Source organism: Piliocolobus tephrosceles, chromosome 10, assembly GCF_002776525.5.
Source record: "Piliocolobus tephrosceles isolate RC106 chromosome 10, ASM277652v3, whole genome shotgun sequence".
Classification (NCBI taxonomy): Eukaryota; Metazoa; Chordata; class Mammalia; order Primates; family Cercopithecidae; genus Piliocolobus; species Piliocolobus tephrosceles.
In genome coordinates, this window is record NC_045443.1 from 63,457,100 (window position 1) to 63,477,003 (window position 19,904).

The window sequence follows — 19,904 nt, forward strand, 5'->3', positions numbered from 1 at the left end:
GGAATGTCCACCCATCCTTTACCTTCCTCTGCATAGTCAACACCTACTTCTGGGAAGTCTTTTCTGTCCATTGATAGTGGGTTAGGGCCTACCCTCAAGGCTGCCCAGGCTTGCCTCTGTCATTGGACTGATGCCATTATCTTCCCTCTGTTTCCCAGGCAGTCTCCTCACTAGACTCTGTACTCCCTGGGGATTTGTAATACATTCTTTGAGTGAATGAATGCACGTGATGGGCATTAAATGAATGGAGGAGTGAGTGGTGAAAGAATGAACCCAGGATTGGAACACAAAGTTCAGAACCCAACTTCCCATACTATCCTTTCTCTCACAATATCCTTGTCAGTTGCAAAACAAATAGCTAGGTTTAATAAGGTGGCTAGGGAAATTGAGGTCTTTAGAGGAAAAAAGCGAGTAGCTAGCCTATTGCCTCCTCTGAATCTGACATTTATTTGCTCTTCTGGATAAGATAACGAATATCCAGCTAATAGATTATTAACCACAAAAAATGTCTTGGTTCTCAAGAAAGATGGCATGAGATTGTTACCATTTTATACATCCTTATATATTAACAAAAAATAAAGCACTCACTCTAGAAAAGACAACTAGACCTCCACTGCTCTCCTTGGCCCAGGGTTCCACAAACACTGTTACCTACATATGCCTTGGTTAACCTTGCCAGCAAATCTTGAATTCAACTTTGTGTGCAAGAGTGGGTTTTCTTCCATGTAGCAAAGTGAGGCAACTATCACAGTCAGAGACAGAACATAACTAGGGCTTGCCTTATTCTGGCCCAAGACCATCTAACGCATCTTGGAGAGAACTCCATGTCTCCCGAACAATATAACCATCTACTGTAAGTCTGTAATGAAAGATTAAACCTCCTTACATTGAACCTGAACCCCCTTTTCTGTGAAGCTATGAGTGTATGACATTTAGAAAATCCTCTCCCCTTCCAGTGAGACTGGAACAATAGACTAATTATGCAAGCTCTGTGTGACATTGGAGCCTCAAATTTTTGTAAGAAGATTCTGGCCATAAATAATTTTTTTTTTGGTGGGGGGGGGGGGGGGGGACAGAGTGTTGCTCTGTCACCGAGGCTGCAGTGCAGTGGCACAATCTTGGCTCCCTGCAACCTCTGCCTCCCGGGTTCAAGTGGTTATCCTGCCTCAGCCTTCCAAATAGCTGGGATTACAGGTGCCTGCCATCACGCCTGGCTAATTTTTGTATTTTTAGTAGAGACGGGGTTTCACCATGTTGGCCAGGCTGGTGTTGAACTCCTGACCTCAAGTGATCCACCTGCCTTGGCCTCCCAAAGTGCTGAGATTATAGGTGTGTGCCACCACACCCAGACATCATAAATACACTTGATAAATACATTTCTTGAAAGCCAATTTTCCCTGCTTTTCAGGATAACCTCCCAGGGATTGTATTTTGAGAACAAAGTCTCTGAATATCTGTCTTTAAGCTTCTTTGCTTGGCTGAGCCGACAGGAGGATACCATTGCCATGCTTACATCCGGGCATACATGCTATGCAGAATGGCTGCCAAATTTGACCCTAGGGAAAGAAGAGAAAGCTTACTGACCTTGTGCAGCTCCACAGGAGTTGGAGACATGATCTCCTTTATTTCTTGTTTCATTTTTCTCAGGGTTACTGACTTCCTCCCCACATCTGAAGGCAGGGTGTTGCTCCGAGTTGTTTGGCTGTAGTGCGGCCGCGAGCTGCTGCGCTCCTGGAAGCTGGCCTGTCGCCCCAGCTGACTGCGAGGTGTTGGAGCCTCATGATTCAAACTCATCGTGCTCCCCGACATGATTGTTGCCTGTGGCATTGACAATTTTTAGAAACAGTTAAGCCATGGACTAAGGAAAGGGTTTGGTGCTCAACAGTAAGCACATTTATCCTTCTGCGAGGTAAAAATACAGTTTCTTCAGGGCAAAACCAAAGGCTGGAGAATGGATGTACTAATTGAACTATGAAAGTCTGGAAAATGCTTTGCAAGTGACATTTATAATGCACATCTCAAATCCAATTTAAGTACTTAAGCCGTTGAGTTTATTTAATCAAATACCACCCCTGGCAGTTTTGAGGCAAACTGAAAAGCTCTAACATTTGCTTACCGTAAACTACATTTTAAGCATTAACTTTCCACTGAGTGGGTTCTAACAGATGGGATTCATGAGGCCACCTTGAATATATCTTATAGAAATGAACCAAGAACTTCTCAATGGACACCAGGCTGCCTGTACTTGCAATGCTGCCTTTATCTCCAACGGCAGCTAACAATGGGTTGGAATGGGATGACTGACATAAAGGCAAGGGGTTCTTCCCAAGCGTCTGTCTAGCACTGTATATTGTCTTTTCTGTGGCCAAGTGGCCTGTCCCCAAAGTTTGTAGACCAGCTAAGTCTCCATATTATTTGGTACAGATTAAATGTTTCTTAGAAATACCCTTTGTATAAGATCCCCAGAGAATCTTTTCATTTATTATCATTTATTATGTTCTTATATTCAACTTTTTGCTTACAAGCAGTAGGACTTGAATTGGATGTTACCAGTGAATTGGGAAGTTTGTTTGGTTTCAAATATGTTTTTCCCTGAATACCTCACAAGCAATGACAAGATTAGATACCAAAGATGAACAAGGCTCAGAACTGGGAAAAAAAAAAAAAAAAAAAAAAAAAAAAAGGATTTGAAACCAGTATCAAGTAGTAGATATTCATTTCTCATGGTTGGAGAATGCTAAAATTCTGAAAACATGCCCGTAGCCAGCTCTGTACTCCTGGGTGTAATGGTATAAAGGTGAACTAGCATTGATAAATCTGCCTGAAATCATGGGGACTGAAAACATGTTCCATTTGCCATGTGATTTAGTTGTTTATATTAATACTGATGCTAAAAGTAACAGAGGCTTAACTTGTTGAGTCTTTTGAATGTAGTCACTCATTTAAGCCTCACAACAATTCTATGGGGTAGGTACTGTTACTCCTCTCTATTTATTTATTTATTTTTTTGAGACAGACTCTCACTCTGTCACCCAGGCTGGGGTGCAGTGACGTGATCCTGGCTCACTGTAGCCTCTGCCTTCTTTGTTCAAGCAATTCTGTGCCACAGACTCCCAAGTAGCTGGGAATACAGGCAAGGACCACCATGCTCGGCTAATTTTTGTATTTTTAGTAGAGATGGATTTCACCATGTTGGCCAGGCTGGTCTGGAACTTCTGATCTCAAGTGACCTACACGACTTAGCCTCCCAAAGTGCTGGGATTACAGGTGCGAGTCACCACACCTGGCCATTCCTCTCAACTTATAGGTATGCAACTGAGGCACAAAGAGGCTGACTCACCCAAGCTCACATTGGTAGTAAATGAGCCAAGGGCACTTTATAAAACTATTGATCATAAGGGAATACTGCAAAGTGAGTAGAGTTTTCATCTGTCATGTCTCTAAGATTTCATGATTCTCAAATTCACCTGGTGTTCAGCTATACACACACTATTAACAAGATCTTTGAACAACAGCCAAGTGTTGGCACACATGTACATATATCTAACAACTTTGTTGAAAAAGAAATGAAACAAGTAGACCACTCATTTCTTGGCTAGATCAGTTATCACACTGATAATTTTGAAAAAGAAAATTATAACTGTAAAGGACTTGCAGTAGAATAATTTATAATCCTTTGGGTATATACCCAGTAGTGGGATGGCTGGGTCATATGGTACATCTAGTTCTAGATCCTTGAGGAATCGCCATACTGTTTTCCATAATGGTTGAACTAGTTTACAATCCCACCAACAGTGTAAAAGTGTTCCTATTTCACCACATCTCTCAGACTGGATTAAGAAAATGTGGCACATATACACCATGGAATACTATGCAGCCATAAAAAAGGATGAGTTTGCGTCCTTTGTAGGGACATGGATGCAGCTGGAAACCATCATTCTTAGCAAACTATCACAAGAAGAGAAAACCAAACACCGCATGTTCTCACTCATAGGTGGGAACTGAACAATGAGATCACTTGGGCTCGGGAAGGGGAACATCACACACTGGGGCCTATCATGGGGAGAGGGGAGGGGGGAGGGATTGCACTGGGGAGTTATACCTGATATAAATGATGAATTGATGGGTGCTGACGAGTTGATGGGTGCAGCACACCAACATGGCACAAGTATACATATGTAACAAACCTGCACGTTATACACATGTACCCTAGAACTTAAAGTATAATAAAAAATAAAAAATAAATAAAAAAAATAAAAAAATATTAAAAAAAAAAAAGACTTCTAAAAAAAAAAAAAAAAAAAGACTTGCTGATCACTGAACATTAACATGTGCTAAGTCCCATACAGATTTTATGTAGAATATCATGTAATACATAAGTAACCCTACACAATAGATATTAAAATTACCATACATCCTCATTTTAGTAAAGGAAAGAGATGCATGGACAAATCAAGCAACTTGCCCAAGAGCCCAGGCATGGAGCTCTAGCATTCTGACTCCAGAACTCTCGTTCTTGACTGTTCGGCGCTTCTCGGTGAAATGTTAGGTTGAACCATATAAAACTTACTTTTTAGTAAGTAGAAAGATGCCTAGCATTTAAAAACAAGTGTGGGTTATTTATATAAGTTTATTTCAGATAAATACCCTTTTTAAGTTGATTGAAACTTAAATTTCAATCTTTCTTTACTGGCTTCATTGGTGTCATGGGATATTCTTTATTTTATGGCACTTACTCATGTATATTTTATTTTATTATTTATTTATTTATTTATTTATTTATTTATTTATTTATTTATTTATTTATTTATTTTTAAATGGAGTCTCACTCTGTCGCCAGGCTGAAGTTCAGTGGTGCGATCTCAGCTCACTGCAACCTCTGCCTCCTGGGTTCAAGCAATTCTCTTGCCTCAGCCTCCCAAGTAGCTGGGATCACATGTACCTGTCACTAAGCCTGGCTAATTTTTGTATTTTTAGTGGATATGAGGTTTCTCCACATTGGCCAGGCTGGTCTCAAACTTCTGACCTCAGGTGATCCGCCTGCCTCAGCCTCCCAAAGTGCTGGGATTACCAGCCTGAGGCACCGTGCCCGCCCCATTTCTATGTTTAATCTAGTGTATCTGATAGTGCTCAGTGGTTATTTTCTTGCCATGCTGACCCTCCATTTATTATTTTTACCTACTTAGACTAGTTGTTTGCTTTGTTAACATCTGTTTTTAAATACTCATTTTTCATGAGAATGACAGGACATGTGTTGGAAGTGAAACACTTAATCACTACATCTGGGAGACCACAGTTTTGCTTTGATGAGTCTTAGCTGCCATAGAAGAAATTACAAATTGATTTAGAAAAGGTTCTGATGGAAGAAATAAGATACTATCACTAATTCTTTGGTTCGCATTTCCAAGTAAGTATGTGAGTCTGTACAGTAATCAAAATTTGATTACTTTGTTTAAAATGAACTTTACGTAGCATCTAAGAAGGAACATAAAAGGTAAAACAAATATAAAAACTAAAATAAAAAGCTAAAAAAAAATTATTTTTAATTACCTAGGATTTGCTTTGGTCTCAAGAGTATGTATTACCTGTTTTCATTTGCCGTAACTCATAATTGCATATTATCCCTAAGGCAACCTAGAGTTCTCTATCTGACTTTTAGTTAAATCTTCTTCCTATATTATGCTAAACAAAAAATGGTTAAAGCAGTGTTCATTAATCAAGAAAGGGCAAAAATACTAATAGTTAATTTTTACTGAATACTTTGTTGAATACTTGTTAAGTGCCACATAATTATTAGCTCATTATAATTTCCATCTTTTATAGAAGAAATATCTGATAAGAGAGGTTAAAAACTTGTCCAAAGACTCATTCAAATTTCTCTCCTTTGTTAAAGCTATACATTTTTCAGTGCTAAAGTTGAACCTAAATTATTGCTAGCTATAGGGAAAATGATTAAATTAATTTTCATTTCCATTTCAATTGTAATCATCTTTCATCTTAGCTAACCTTCTACATTTATTAGTAGTATAGTGTGCTTTAACTTTTAATGTTGGATGTAAATTTAATATGCAAGAATCTAGCTCTAATATTTTTTGTATAATAGCATTTCCAATCAAGGGAATGGGGTTCATTTAAACCAATAAATAAATATTCTTTGTGATAATAGTCTAAATATAACTAATTTATGAATTTGCCAATCATTCATCCTAGTTGAGGATTTAATTTCCCTTTGGCTTATAAATCCAACTCATTTGCTTTCTGCATTAATAATGTCAAGGGCCATACCTGTCTGGAGCTATGTTACAGCAAAGTCATAGGCTGTGGCAACATAAAGTCTACTCTTGCTGATGGTTGTTGTTTTCATCAGATAACTCAATTTCTGGGTGAAAACAGAACCTCATTGTATTACTTTTTACATCATTTTATTTTTGCCTAATGTAAAACAAGCTGTTAGAAAAACAATTTTTTTCTTCAAAAGGGAAGTATCAAAATGCACAAGGAAAATGCAGGATGAGCCAAAACGTGCTTTCAAAAGCAGGGCTATGTTCAAGAATTGTGAATTGTGCTCATTATTCAGTTTGGGTTACTTTTCTTCATCATTCTACATGCAGAAGGTGGTACAGGTTTAAATAAGCCAGCTGAGACTTAAGCATTCTGTTCTTTTTGAAAGTTGTATAAAAAGGAATCACTGCTAACATCTTACTTCATTTAGATTTTACAGGATTATCCATGTCCAGAACCTTTAACTGTGCTCTGAAGCTGCAGTTCATGCCAGGTAATACTATGATGTTTACAAGTTCAAACCAATATTTTTCTTTATAATTTTCTTTGCAGATTCACAAACATTGGAATCACATAAAATATCCACACATGCAATTGAGAAGCAAAATAATATAAAGATGAGTAATCATTTTAGATTTGCAAGAGTTTCACCCCATTATGCCATTCACATTCCTTATGGTGACTTGGGGACCTCATAAGACATCAAAATAAAAATGAGACTTTTGCCACTTTATTTTTTACAGCTCAGAAAATTTAAAAGAACATAAAAGGAAACAGTCCAGGACTTCCCAGACTAAAGTGTGAATACCATCAGCAAATTCATGGCTTTGATTAAAGAACTCACCAGGAGTTCAGCTATTACATTCCATCTCATTCTTCCTTGAATTCACACTAAGTTAATACAGATGGAATCAGGATTTGCAATTAACAGCAACGTACCATGTAATATTTTTGCTGCTTATCAAATAGACTGGCCTTTTTCACCAGCTGCATTGTCATCTACTTTAAGGACAAAACAAAATAAAATAAAATTTCCTCTTATGTTCCTCTTAGCGATCAAATTAATTTCTCTACCAGGTACAAATGAAAACATGCCAAAGAAACCTTTCTAAAGCAACTAAGAGAATGGGATGCGCCACTGCTGGGAGACTTAGCTCGCTTTTTAGCGATTTGGTGGGAAACAGATACAGTCAGGGTTAGCAGGGAGCAATGGCAGAAGCCACAAGTCAGTAAGCTTGAGGGGTGGAGATGGGGAAATAAATACTTTTGACTGCATTGTATAAAATCAAATTGCTGTCCAGAAGGCAAGGGGGTAGGGAAGGAAGGCAGCTTCACAAGCAAAAATATAAACATAAAGGGTAGCTACCAAGAGAGTCATGTTTCTCAAAGACACACGCCTGTCAGCTTTCTCCTGTGGAAAGGGTTAAAGCTTTTAAATGAACTGGTGTGAGAAATGCAAACTTAAAAGGACCAAAAAAAATGAATGTAGAAACAATAAAAGTAAGTAGCAGGACTGAGGCTACCTCCAGTTCTCTCAGAATTCCTGACTGTCCGCAGGTTTCCAAATCCTCCAGCGCTTGAGACCAGAAGTTCTCCTCTTGTTCTGTCTCTGCACTATCGGCAGCCACTGCAAAACTGTTGTCAAGAAACACAGGCTGGGTTAGGAACTTGCCAGACTTTTTTTTTTTTTTTTTTTTTTTTTTTTGAGACAGAGTCTTGCTCTATAGCCCAGACTGGAGTGTAGTGACGCAATCTCGGCTCACTGCAAGCTCCAGTTCCTGGGTTCCCACCATTCTCCTGCCTCAGTCTCCCGAGTAGCTGGGACTACAGCTGCCTGCCACCACGCCCAGCTTTTTTTTTTTTTTTGTATTTTTAGTAGAGACGGGGTTTCACCATTTTAGACAGGATGGTCTTGATCTCCTGACCTCGTGATCCGCTTGTCTCGGCCTCCCAAAGTGCTAGGATTACAGGCATGAGCCACCGCACCCGGCTTTTTTTTTTTTTTTTTTTTTGTATCCAGAATATCTCTCCTTCATCTCACACAAAATAAAGAAAGGCAGTCATTTTGGATCAAGCTTTCTTTCACCTGTGCCCTCCAAGTATATGAGCTGCAGCAGAGGAACGCTTTAGGAAATGCAGTGTTGTGAAGATGGAAAGTATGGTCCATGGTCTTACTACCGGATTTCGGACTATTTGTGGCTGCTGCTAAATGGGCTGCAGCCACATGATGACCCTATTGGAATGGGATGGAACGCTGGAAATGTATTTCAGCTGCTATATCTACAAGGAAAGAGAAATCAAAATTTTCTCTAAGAGAGAAACATGTGTTTTTCCCACTTGTTTAAAGATCACTATAAGTAAACCAAATGCTATCGATTTTTATAAATTTCCTTAAAATGTTTTGGTAAGGAACAAAATGGTAAAATATACTTTGCTGAAAAGATGGATCCATGAGGTATCTTAAAAAAAAAAAAGTAACTTAATGTGAAACTAACTTTTAAAAGAAAGGAGAGGGGCGCAGTGCAGTGGCTCATGCCTGTAATCCCAGCACTTTGGGAGGCCTAGGTTGGCAGATCACTTGAGGTCAGGAAACCAGCCTGGCCAACATGGTGAAACCCTGTCTCTACTAAAAATAACTAAAAACACAAAAATTAGCTGGCATGGTGGCAGGCGCCTGTAGTCCCAGCTAACTGGGGGCCTAAGGCAGGAGAATTGCTTGACCCTGGGAGGTAGAGGTTGCAGTGAGCTGAGATCATGCCACTGCACTCCAGCCTGGCTGACAGAGTGAGACCTTGTCTCAAAAATAAAAAATAGGCTGGGAATGGTGGCTCACACCTGTAATCCCAGCACTTTGGGAGGCTGAGGCAGGCAGATCATGAGGATCAGGAGTTCGAGACCAGTCTGGTCAACATGATGAAACCCTGTCTCTAGTAAAAATACAAAAATTAGCCAGCCGTGGTGGCACATGCCAGTAATCCCAGCTACTTGGGAGGCTGAGACAGGAGAATCACTTGAACCCAGGAGGTGGAGGTTGCAGTAAGCCAAGATGGCACCACTGCACTCCAGCCTAAGCAATAAAGCGATACTCCATCTCAAAAAATAAAATAAAATAAAAAATAAAAATAATACAAGATAAAATTAAAAAACAAAAATTAGGCAGATGTGGTGGCACACGCCTATAATCCCAGTTACTCAGGAGGCTGAGGCATGGGAATCACTAGAACCTGGGAGGTAGAGGTTGCAGTGAGCCGAGATCTTGCCATTGCACTGCAGCCTGGGCAGCAAAGTGAGACTCTGTCTCAAAAAAATAATAAAATAAAATAAAGGAGAGGAACCTACCTGTCATAAGGAAGGGAGTGCAAAGTTTACAGAAGCAGCTTCTCCCCAGGTGCTACTACTATTTTCCATAGGGGAAACCCAGCTCTTACCCTGTTGTGTGGTGCTCAGGCTGCTACTGGTCAGGCAGCTTTTAGAATCCTGCCATGTGGCCAGCATGGATGATTATGGTGGCTTTAAGAAGCCCATACTAACAATATGTGCCACTGGAAGTACAGAAGTTCAAATTGTTTGGAGGAACGGAGGCAGGATGGTGCACTTCCGGGTTCTTCACCACCAACTCTTCCCATGTGTGCGAGAATGCAGCTGATGCCCGGGAAGGTGCAGATTAATCAGGCATGCACCAGGTGATGTCAATCCGAGGCGACCAAGATTTACCTGGTGGCACCTGCGGAGCGGCCCCCCTCCCCCGACATGCCCGTGCCCCGCCTATTGCCCTTCCACTCCTAGAAAAGTCGCTCCCAGCAGATGCGCCGGGGGCGGGCTTTCTCAGCCCCCACTCTTGTCCGGACTGTATTAGAAACTCCACCCCCCCCCCACCCCCCCCCAGCTCCGGTCCCTGAAGCTAGATGACCAAAGAATAAATTTGCAGTTTTGCTTTTAGCCTTGCCTACTCGCTGGTTCTTTTGTGCCCACTCTGGTGGTCTTAGAAAAACAAATCACAAATCTTGCCCACATGACTATGCAGTCATCTTGGATGAGGCAGCAGTGGTTGAAAACCTTACCCACTGACTGTGGACCGGTCCCAGTCTTCATTACTCAGCCCCACATCTGGGTAAGTCTGGCTTCGAGGCTTAGTGACTGGGGACAAGCTGCCTCTCTGTTTCGGACTCCTCCAGTCATAGGTGTTGAAATTGTATCCTGAGGCCTGAAAACTAGTGCCTAAAATATAAACAAGGTGTTAGCATTGGGCCCAAGGATTACTTAATACATTGAGAAATTACATTGTTAACCAGTAGAGGAGTTGAATAATAACAGCAATGACAATGACAATAGTGAACACATTGTGTGTGCTTATTGTGCACCAAGGACTTCACCAAGTACTTCATTTTGAGCCATCTTTTTTCTTTAGAGCCATCTTTGGAGGTAGAAACTCATTATTTGCATTTTACAGATGAGGACACGGACGGCTTAGAACAGTGGTTTCAAGTACCCAAGACTACTTGCAAACTTTCTTGGGAGTTCAAGTCACAATTTTAGGAGAATCGGTTTTCAGATCCTCAAGTTCTAGATGCATTTCTTCCCAAAACTGGCTTAGCTGAGATCTGCCAGTTAGTTCTCCCTTCTCATTTCCTCTTTCACAACTGTACTCCTGCCACTTTACAAACAGAAGACATATTTCTCATCTATTTCAAATCTTTTTTTTTTTTTTTTTTTTTTTTTGAGATGGAGTCTTGCTCTGTCGTCCAGGATGGAGTACAGTGGTGCGATCTCGCCTCACTGCAACCTCCTCCTCCTGGGTTCAAACAATTCTCCTGTCTCAGCCTCCCAAGTAGCTAGCATTACAGAAGTGCACCACCACACCCAGTTAATCGTTTTTATTTTTAGTAGAGATAGGGTTTTACCATGTTGGCCAGGATGGTCTCGAACTCCTGACCTCAGGTGATCCACCCACCTTGGCCTCCCAGAGTGCTGTGATTACAGGCGTGAGCCATTGTGCTGGCCCCATTTCAAGTATTTGAAAGTGCTTGGGCCCTGGGATATAGACTCCCAGCTGCCAAATCAAGGGATAATTTGGGAAAGCCTTGTTCCTGTGATGAGGTCTGTTGGGAACAAGGCGTTATTTCAACCAGGCACAAACTCACGGCAAGGATTTCACCCCTTTTGCTCGTCCATCTCTCATGCTGCCTCAGAGAATTCAGAAGGGCAACGGATGTCAGGGATAAGGAGCCTGCTGCGTTTATTGTTTATTTGAATTGTAAAATGCTGACTTTTTTCCACCAGGGAGTTATATCTGATTAGCCTGATGGGTGAGACAGTGAGGAATGGCTTTGGCAATTCGGTTACATAATGGACACTTTCCACAAATTTGAGCTGAAGCTGTAGTTCCAAGATTTTGATAGAAATATTTTTAAAGCATTTTTACAACAAACTGGAAATTACAGTCTTTGCAAGTATTTACATTTTGTGAGAAAAACATTTAGACAACAACTTTTAGTAGGTGATGGGGTATATAGTTCTTCAAAATTATTTTGGGGGTTTAAGTGGGGCTCGATTGTAGGTCTGACTCCATAGCTTGTGCTGTAATCATCATATAATCCTTCATCCACTACCTCAGGTTGTGACTTGTGTGTGTGCATGTGTATTTACATGGATTTATTGGCTTGGAATATGATATGTTTCTTACTGTGCTTAAATCATTTAATACAGCAAACAGACCTGGACCCACATTTTCAGGTACAGTTAAATGGTCTGATCGTGTAAGATGATTCTGTCTCCATGATATCCTGGTTTCCTCTTCCCCGTTCACTTTCTCTCCACCTCTAATGCCGTTTTTGCTACTAGTTTAAAGCCCAAGGACAGCAGGATATCTGAAGGATAATACTCTCTGACCAAAAGGATTTGATCTCAAGAACCCAGGGCAATGCCTACCAGCACATGATGGAAATACTCTAAGAACCTTCTATTTTAGGACACCAAGGATTAGAAGACCTTGGAGCAGAGGAAATATTTACAGTTCAATATCTCATTCTCTCTCTTTTTCCTAGATAACTGCAGAAGCGTGGTTAGCCATCTGGAAAGAAGTCTTGCATGATGAATGCAGTTTTCTGTCAAAAGTGTTGACTTAAGGAGACACAGATGTGTCTTCTCTTGAAGGGGAACTAAGTAGCTGTGAATTTCATCCTGGCTCCCTCTGACGGACTAACCATTTTCTCCTTCTGAACCAACCAAACCAACCCCAAATACCTGAAGTCTCAGCTTTTATAATACGAAGAGTTTGGGGAAGCCTATACCTTACTTTCTTTAACTGGTTTCAACCCTCAACCTTTCAAAGAGCCAATGCTAATTAGTGGTGTCTTCCTGGAGTATCCTTTTCTGATAAGCATTAACCTGAATGACCATTGAGTTCCCTGGTGAAATTTCAACATTAGACTGATTTTCTTTCCAACTGTTCTTTGTATAATAAGTAGTTCTTGGGGACTTAGGCAAGAGTGCAAGAATGGGCTTGAGCAGATGTGCACCACCATCAGTAGGAAACTGCTAACCTTGAAAGGCATGTGTATCTCTAATAAGGATGCCTTGTCTTAATAAGCACTATTAAATGATTATTGCATTACAACAAAGCAGAGAAAGAAAAGGGGATAAGATTCAAATCTCTTTGGGTGAAATGTAAAGTCAGAAAACCTGATCCCAGCTCTTCCGTAGTCTGTGCTATGCTGACCCAGAGACTAAAGTAAGAGAAGTTGACCAGGTGCGGTGGCTCACATCTAGCACTTTGGGAGGCCAAGACAGGCAGATGGCTTGAGCTTAGGAGTTCAAGACCAGCCTGAGCAATCAGCTATCTCTACAAAGAAAACAAACAAAAACCCAAACCTCCAAAATTAGCTAGGCATGGTGGCACTTGCCAGCTACTTGGGGTGCTGAGGCAAGAAGATCACTTAAGTCTGGTCGTTGAGGCCGCAGTGAGCCGAGTTTGCACCACTGCACTCTAGCCTGGGTGACAAAGCGAGACCCTATCTCAAAAATAGAAAAGTAACTGGGCATGGTTATGAATACCTGTAATACCAGCTACTTGAGAGGCTGAGATAAGAGGATCTCTTGAGCCCAGGAGTTCGAGACCAGTCTGAGCAACATAGCAAGACCCTGTCTCAAAAATAAATAAATAAATAAAACTTAATAAAAGTAAAGTAAGAAAAGATCAAGGTTGAAATCCTAGCTCAGCCACTTCCTCACTTCACAGCCTGGCCAACTAACCTGAGGGTAAAATGGGGATAACAATAGGTACTTTACTAGGTTGGTAAGAGAATGAAGAAGAATGAATGCACACCTTACGAAAGTGCCTAGAACACAAGGAGGTTTTAATGAACACAGATGCCCATTGTTACTATATACTAAGTCCTTCAACCTCTCAAGATCTCGGTTTCTTTATCTTTAAGGTAGGGAGACAAGGAAAAGAGGTAAGTCTCAGCATTATTAATGCAGTAAACATTTGGGTGTCTCTTAAGTATCAGATACTATATATCAGGAACTAAAATGCAAAGGGAAATAAACCTGATTCCTGTCCTCAAAAACTGCATTGTTTGGTATATGTATAGGAGAAGGAGAAGAAAGAAGCATAGAAAGTGAGTTCTAGTAGCATGTGAAAGTGTCATACTTTTAGTCTTAATACACTAATATGGAAGGACAGAGACCAGTTTGGGGATTGGAAGGTGGATCATGAAGGGTGCCAAAGGAAAAATGACATAAAAGCTTAGAGTTAGATAGCAGGTCAGCATTTACTAGTTGGAACTGTTGGGTAAGACAGTGCATGGTGGGCATGGTGGCTCATGCCTGTAATCCCAGCATTTTGGGAACCTGAAGCAAGTGATCCACCTGAGGCCACGAGTTCGAGACCAGTCTGGCCAACATGGTGAAAACCCGTCTCTACTAAAAATACAAAAATTAGCTGGGTGTTGTGATGCATGCCTGTTGTCCCAGCTACTCTGGAGGCTGAGGCAAGAGAATCTCTTGAACTCAAGAGGCGGAGGTTGCAGCGAGCCGAGGGCATACCATTGCATTCCAGCCTGGGCAACACAGTGAGACTCTGTCTCAAAAACAACAACAGACAGTGTTGGCCAAGTAGAAGAGAGCCTGGTAAAGGTGCAGTCAGGGTAAACAGGGCCTCGATTCTATCAGTGGATCTCTGTTCTACTACTAAGAAGGGAGAAGTATTCCAGGAATATTCTGGACCCTCTTACCATGTGTACTTATTCCTCCCCATAGAAGGAATGTGATTTACCCAACCGTTGAGTTTTGGAAAAGAACACTGGGCATGCCACTCAGCCCGTTCCTGGCTTTCTCTGGACCCTTTCTCTCCCACTGCTGCTGTGCTGTGCGGTAAGCAAGCCTGGGTCACAATCTTGGGGCTCTCTGAGCTTGACGGAGGCAAGAAAAGGCATGACTGGGCAGTTAGATAACCGTGGCAGACTACCAGTTGCTCATCCGAACATTCATTCTCTTCTTCATCCTTAGTACCAGAATACCCATTTTGGGGCGAGCAAATTATCGCTCAGACTAAAACTATACTTCTTAGCTTCTCTCAAAGCTAAGTGCCAACTTAGTGAAATGTTCTGGTCAATAACATAGCTAAGGGGACTTCTGAGAAGGCTCCTTACACCTTTGCTACTGCTGTCTGGAATGCAAATGAAATTGCTGGAGCCCCAGTAACTGTCTTGGACTATGAGGTGACCCCAAGGATGAAAGTCAGGTGCTAAGCATAACACAGTCGAAATATTTAGAAGCATGGGCCTCTGATGACACTGTGGAGTTACATACCAGCTCGAAGTGTCTGCTTCTTTATAATGTAAGTCAATGTATTGTTAGAGTTTGCAGTTCTCTTCAGCTGAACCTAATCTCATTGATTGGTAATCAGTTCAGTTATGGTTTCCTGTGTAGATCTGACTTGTGTCTCATTCAAATTTCAATGTCTAGACTTGGGTTGAGGGTAGGAAAATAATTATCCTGATTCTGGCTGCAGGACCAATCCAGCTTTTTCTACCAAAAAAAAATAATAATAAAATAAAATAAAATGAAATGTTGATATTTTAATCCATAGCTGACTCTCATTTCTATTTCTCAATGGATTTGAAACTGATTAAGAGGTTAATTAACATTATCAAAATACCTAGTGTTATCAAGGTACCACAATGCAAAACTTGCTTAGAGAATAGTGAGATATTCTGGGTATGTGTAGTGTACTAAAAGGTACTGCAAAGAAGTGTCAGAAGGTGGACTGATAAAGTATTCAGGGACTAGATTACAAAGAACCCTGTGTTTTACATTGAAGACCTTTGAGTTTATCCTATAACAACAGATAACCATCAAAAGAGGGTTTTTTTGGTTTAAGGGAGTGGCATGACTAGACTTGGTTTTTCTAAAGATTATTGATAGAAATGTGGGATAAGATGCTCAAAGTAAGAAGATAAATGAGGAAGGAGTTACCGTATTTTGTCAGGCCTGAAACAAAGGCAGTGGCAATGGAGGGACATCAGAGATGCTGAATAGAGGGAGTGAGATACCTGTGTCCTGATGACACCATGGGAAAAATAAATCCTGATGTTGCTTAAATGCCATCATTTAAATTTTGTTTTGTATGTAGAAGAAAATCTGTAAGTCAGCTAAACTTGACCTTTAACTGATACAGCTGGCCGAAGATACCATGATTTAAAAGAGGGAATATCTGAGGAAAATTATGTTTAGGTAAAAGGCAAACCTGTTGCCCATTACTGATAAGAAGTTAACAGGCCCTGAGGGTTATTCCTTTATACCAGGAGTCAAGCTTAAAAGCCAGAGAATAAATGAGGCAGCCCAGGTATAAGAAAAAATCAACTGCCAGATAGATAATGGTGTAAGCACATGAAATGCACATATGATATTGGAAACTACATTTTAAATTAAAAATTGATAAAATAAATAAGTTGAAAAAAGAACTAATATTTTTTAAATGTACTGGCGGGGCACAGTGGCTCAGGCAGGGCACAGTGGCTCACGCCTGCAATCCCAGCACTTTGGGAGGCCGAGGCGGGCAGATCACCTGAGGTTAGGAATTCAAGACCAGCCTGGACAACATGGTGAAACACCGTCTCTACCAAAAACACAAAAATTAGCTGGGCGTGGTGGCGGGCACCTGTAGTCCCAGCTACTTGGGAGGCTGAGGCAGGAGAGTCTCTCGAATCTGGGAGGCAGAGGTTGTAGTGAGCCGAGATTGCACCATTGCACTCCAGCCTGGGCGATAAAAGCAAAACTCAGTCTCAAAAAATAAAATAATAAAAAATAAATAAAATGTATGGCCCTAAGTCATTTCTCCTTTGGATTATTTCTTTATTTAGAGACAGAATCTTACTCTATCACCCAGGCTGGAGTGCAGCAGCATGACGACCTTGGCTCACTGTAACCTCCGCCTCCCGGGTTCAAGCAATTCTCCTGCCTCAGCTTCCCGAGTAGCTGGGATTACAGGCACCTGCCACCATGCCCAGCTAATTTTTGAATTTTTAGTGGAGACAGGGTTTCACAATGTTGGCCAGGAAGGTTTCAAACTCCTGACTTCAAGTGATTGCCCGCCTTGGCCTCTCAAAGTGCTGGGATTACAGATGTGGGCCTATGTGCCCGTCCTCCTTTGGTTTAGAATTGGCAACTTTTTCTTTTTCTTCTTTCTCTCTTTAATTATTTTACATCTGGGTTTCCATATCTGATCTTACACTTTGTATCCTAACGTGAGGTATAAAATTTAGTCCAGATTCCTTTCACTGATATTAATGTTAGTTTTATTTATTTGCATAATGGAAAACGGGTCTTTACAAAAAATAGGCCTTTATTTGCACAAGTGGAAAATAGGAAAGTAGGTATTTCTGAAAGTAGATGGAATCTTGATAGGATGATTTTTATTTTTAGGGTGACTATGCCTTAGATACTTGTAAAATTCTGACATCCAACCTTGTAATATTTGGTTTTCTGTACTAATGCAGATTAATATTTGTAGCTTTTAATTCATACCCAGCATTAATTTAGAAAAGTGAACTAATCAGTGTTGGTTCATAATCATAAAGTTTAGAATTCAATTTTCGGGCTGGGCACTGAGTCTACTCTGTGCTCAGAGTAAACCTGAGTCTACTCTGATAGAATGTGACTTCTGTCCTTTACTCAGTGTCTTCTGGTGGCCCATCAATTCTCAGGCAATCAGAAGGTCTGTTATTTGGTGGCATAGGCGAACTTGTCACAAGGTATTATGACTTGGAAAAATTAATTGCCAGATAAATAAAAGCCCCATGCCTGTAATCCCAGCACTTTAGGAGACCGAGGGGGGGCGGATCACAAGGTCAGGAGATCGAGACCATTCTGGCTTACACGGTGAAACTCCGTATCTACTAGAAATACAAAAAATTAGCTAGGCGTGGTGGTAGGCGCCTGTAGTCCCAGTTACTCGGGAGGCTGAGGCAGGAGAATGGTGTGAACCCAGGAGGCGGAGCTTGCAGTGAGCCGAGATTGTACCACTGCACTCCAGCATGGGTGACAGAGTGAGCCTCTGTCTCAAAGAAAAAAAAAAAAAAAAAAGAAAAAAATAGAATTCAGTTTTCATCTCCACAATTTTGGGACTGTAGCTCTTGCTATTACTTTCATTCTTGGAAACCTAGTACAGGAAAGTGAGCCAGTTAATTCCCTGCCAAATTTGTTTCCTAAAGACCCAGTTTTGTGAAGGATGAGAAAATCAAATCATATGTTTGTGTAACTGTTTGTAATTGATCTTGCCAAGAAATACTCAAAATATTCAGATGAGGCTATGGTCTTACAATGTCAATGCAAAGATAGTTCTCTCTTCTCTCAGAAATCACTTCAAGACAAAAAGTAATGATAAATAACAGAATGCAACTCCATCTTAATCAAAACTAGAGTGTTTGTGTAATCTCAAACCATAATACATAAGAAAATACCTAATACATAAATTCAGTGGAAGTCAAATGGGAAGGGGGTGGTGGTGGTAAGAAGAGGAGAGCAGACACCTATGGCCAGGACTACCAAACTCCTCTTTGGTAGACAACTCAGTCTACCAAAGCAGGGGCAGTGGCGTGAGGCAAAACTCCAATGCTTTGTTTGGAACACCAGTATGCACTGCATGGCTGGTGGCAGAAAGTACCTGTGGTCATATCTGGCATCAAGGTAAGTCAGGGAAAGAGAACACATGTCACAGACTGAAGGGAGCAATTGCTCAATGAAGCAGGGTAGCAGAGAGGAATTCTGTCTTGTGAGCAGCCTGCTGTTGCTGCTCTCTGGTAGCTGGGGAAGAATTTACTTACATACACCATGCTGGAACTAGGGTACGTTTGGTAGCCTGGAAACAACCTGGGCTCTTCTCAGAACCTCTAGCAGCTTCCAGTTCAGGAAGAACGCATTTCATTCAGTGGTGAGCAGTAATTAAAAAGGAATTGGCATAACATGTATACCAAGTAAATATCAAACAAATGAGAGCAAAGGCATAGAAAAACAAAGTGATAGCAGATGAAGAATACTCATGAGAAGCCTGGTTCAGAGCAAATGTTAAACATGGCCAGTCAGAAATAATCACAAAATTTAAAAAATACACAGCAAAGCCATCACCTCTATAAAACAAGCGATCAAAGCAGAAATACAAGAACTCAAGAGAAATTGGGCAAGGTAAGATGATGAAACATGAGCTTGTAGAGATCAGAAAAGAAAGAGAAAAATAAAACCCTGCCAATGAGTAGAGGAGGATACCATTGGGTTTCTACTCTGTGCTATCCTCTGTATGGAGTATTTGTATTCTTTAGTGACATTAAATAAAGTTGGACTCTGACTGCACATGTTGGTGTCCTTTATCAGTTATCATCCTTATGAAAACATAAAGAAGGAATATATCCATATAAAACAATGAAAATAAATAAATCGTGCATCCAACTTAAGTCATAAAAGGAATAAAATTTAAAAGGAACTGAATGAAAGAGTTAATCAAATTAAAAGTAAACTTTTATGTAAAAAAAAAAAAAAACTAGAGTAGAACTAATAAATAAATGCAAGAGTCAGTTCTCTGGGAAAAAATAAAAACCAAACAAAGAAATCAAATAAACTGTTACTAATCAAATCATGGGGAAAATAATAAAACCACAAATATACCAATTAAGAAACAATATTGTGGATATAATTATAGAAACTGAGAAAATAAAAAAATTTAAAAAGAGATTATATAAAAATACATTTGACATCTGGATGAAATAATTTCATTTTCTGAGAGAATACAAATGATCAAAATGACCTCAAAAGGGAGAAAAATAAGATAGAAATGTAACTATCTGAGTTGAGAGTCAAAAGTTACAGAGAGCACAAGAGCTATTCAGCCCATGAGAATGGCAGTCTATGTACCACCACCAATCTGCCAGTCCCTCTTGTACTGACCTTTGTTAAATCCAAGTAAAGCAGTCATAGGGTTTTCTCAGAGTTAGAAGGAAGAATTAAGAAGATGCAAGGAGGCCAAATGTCTATGATTTTGATAAGGCAGAAGGGCATGAGGCATCCAATGGGCAAGACAATGGGGAGTGAAACAAGCTGACACGGAGGCCGACTGGAAGAAGTCAGCC

General features: G+C 40.6%; 2 protein-coding genes across 5 annotated transcripts in view; one reads left to right on the forward strand and one right to left on the reverse strand.

The window, feature by feature from the left end:
• HELB (DNA helicase B) overlaps positions 1-2,683 on the forward strand; it is a 72,370-nt gene extending 69,687 nt beyond the window's left edge. Inside the window, exon 15 of the transcript XR_002734297.1 lies at positions 1,648-2,683. The gene's annotated coding sequence lies outside the window, so the exon portion shown is untranslated. The remainder of the gene's footprint in view (positions 1-1,647) is intronic.
• Positions 1-19,904, reverse strand: part of GRIP1 (glutamate receptor interacting protein 1) — a 325,602-nt gene that overhangs the window by 23,165 nt on the left and 282,533 nt on the right. For 3 of the 4 annotated variants that reach the window (XM_031936348.1, XM_023225077.2, XM_031936349.1), the window contains 4 exons: positions 10,344-10,500; positions 7,806-7,917; positions 7,649-7,693; positions 1,585-1,818 (listed from right to left, as the gene is read on the reverse strand). In XM_031936348.1, coding sequence (XP_031792208.1) covers positions 1,585-1,818; positions 7,649-7,693; positions 7,806-7,917; positions 10,344-10,500 — 548 coding nt within the window. The remainder of the gene's footprint in view (positions 1-1,584; positions 1,819-7,648; positions 7,694-7,805; positions 7,918-10,343; positions 10,501-19,904) is intronic. The other variant, XM_023225078.1, reaches the window with a different exon arrangement.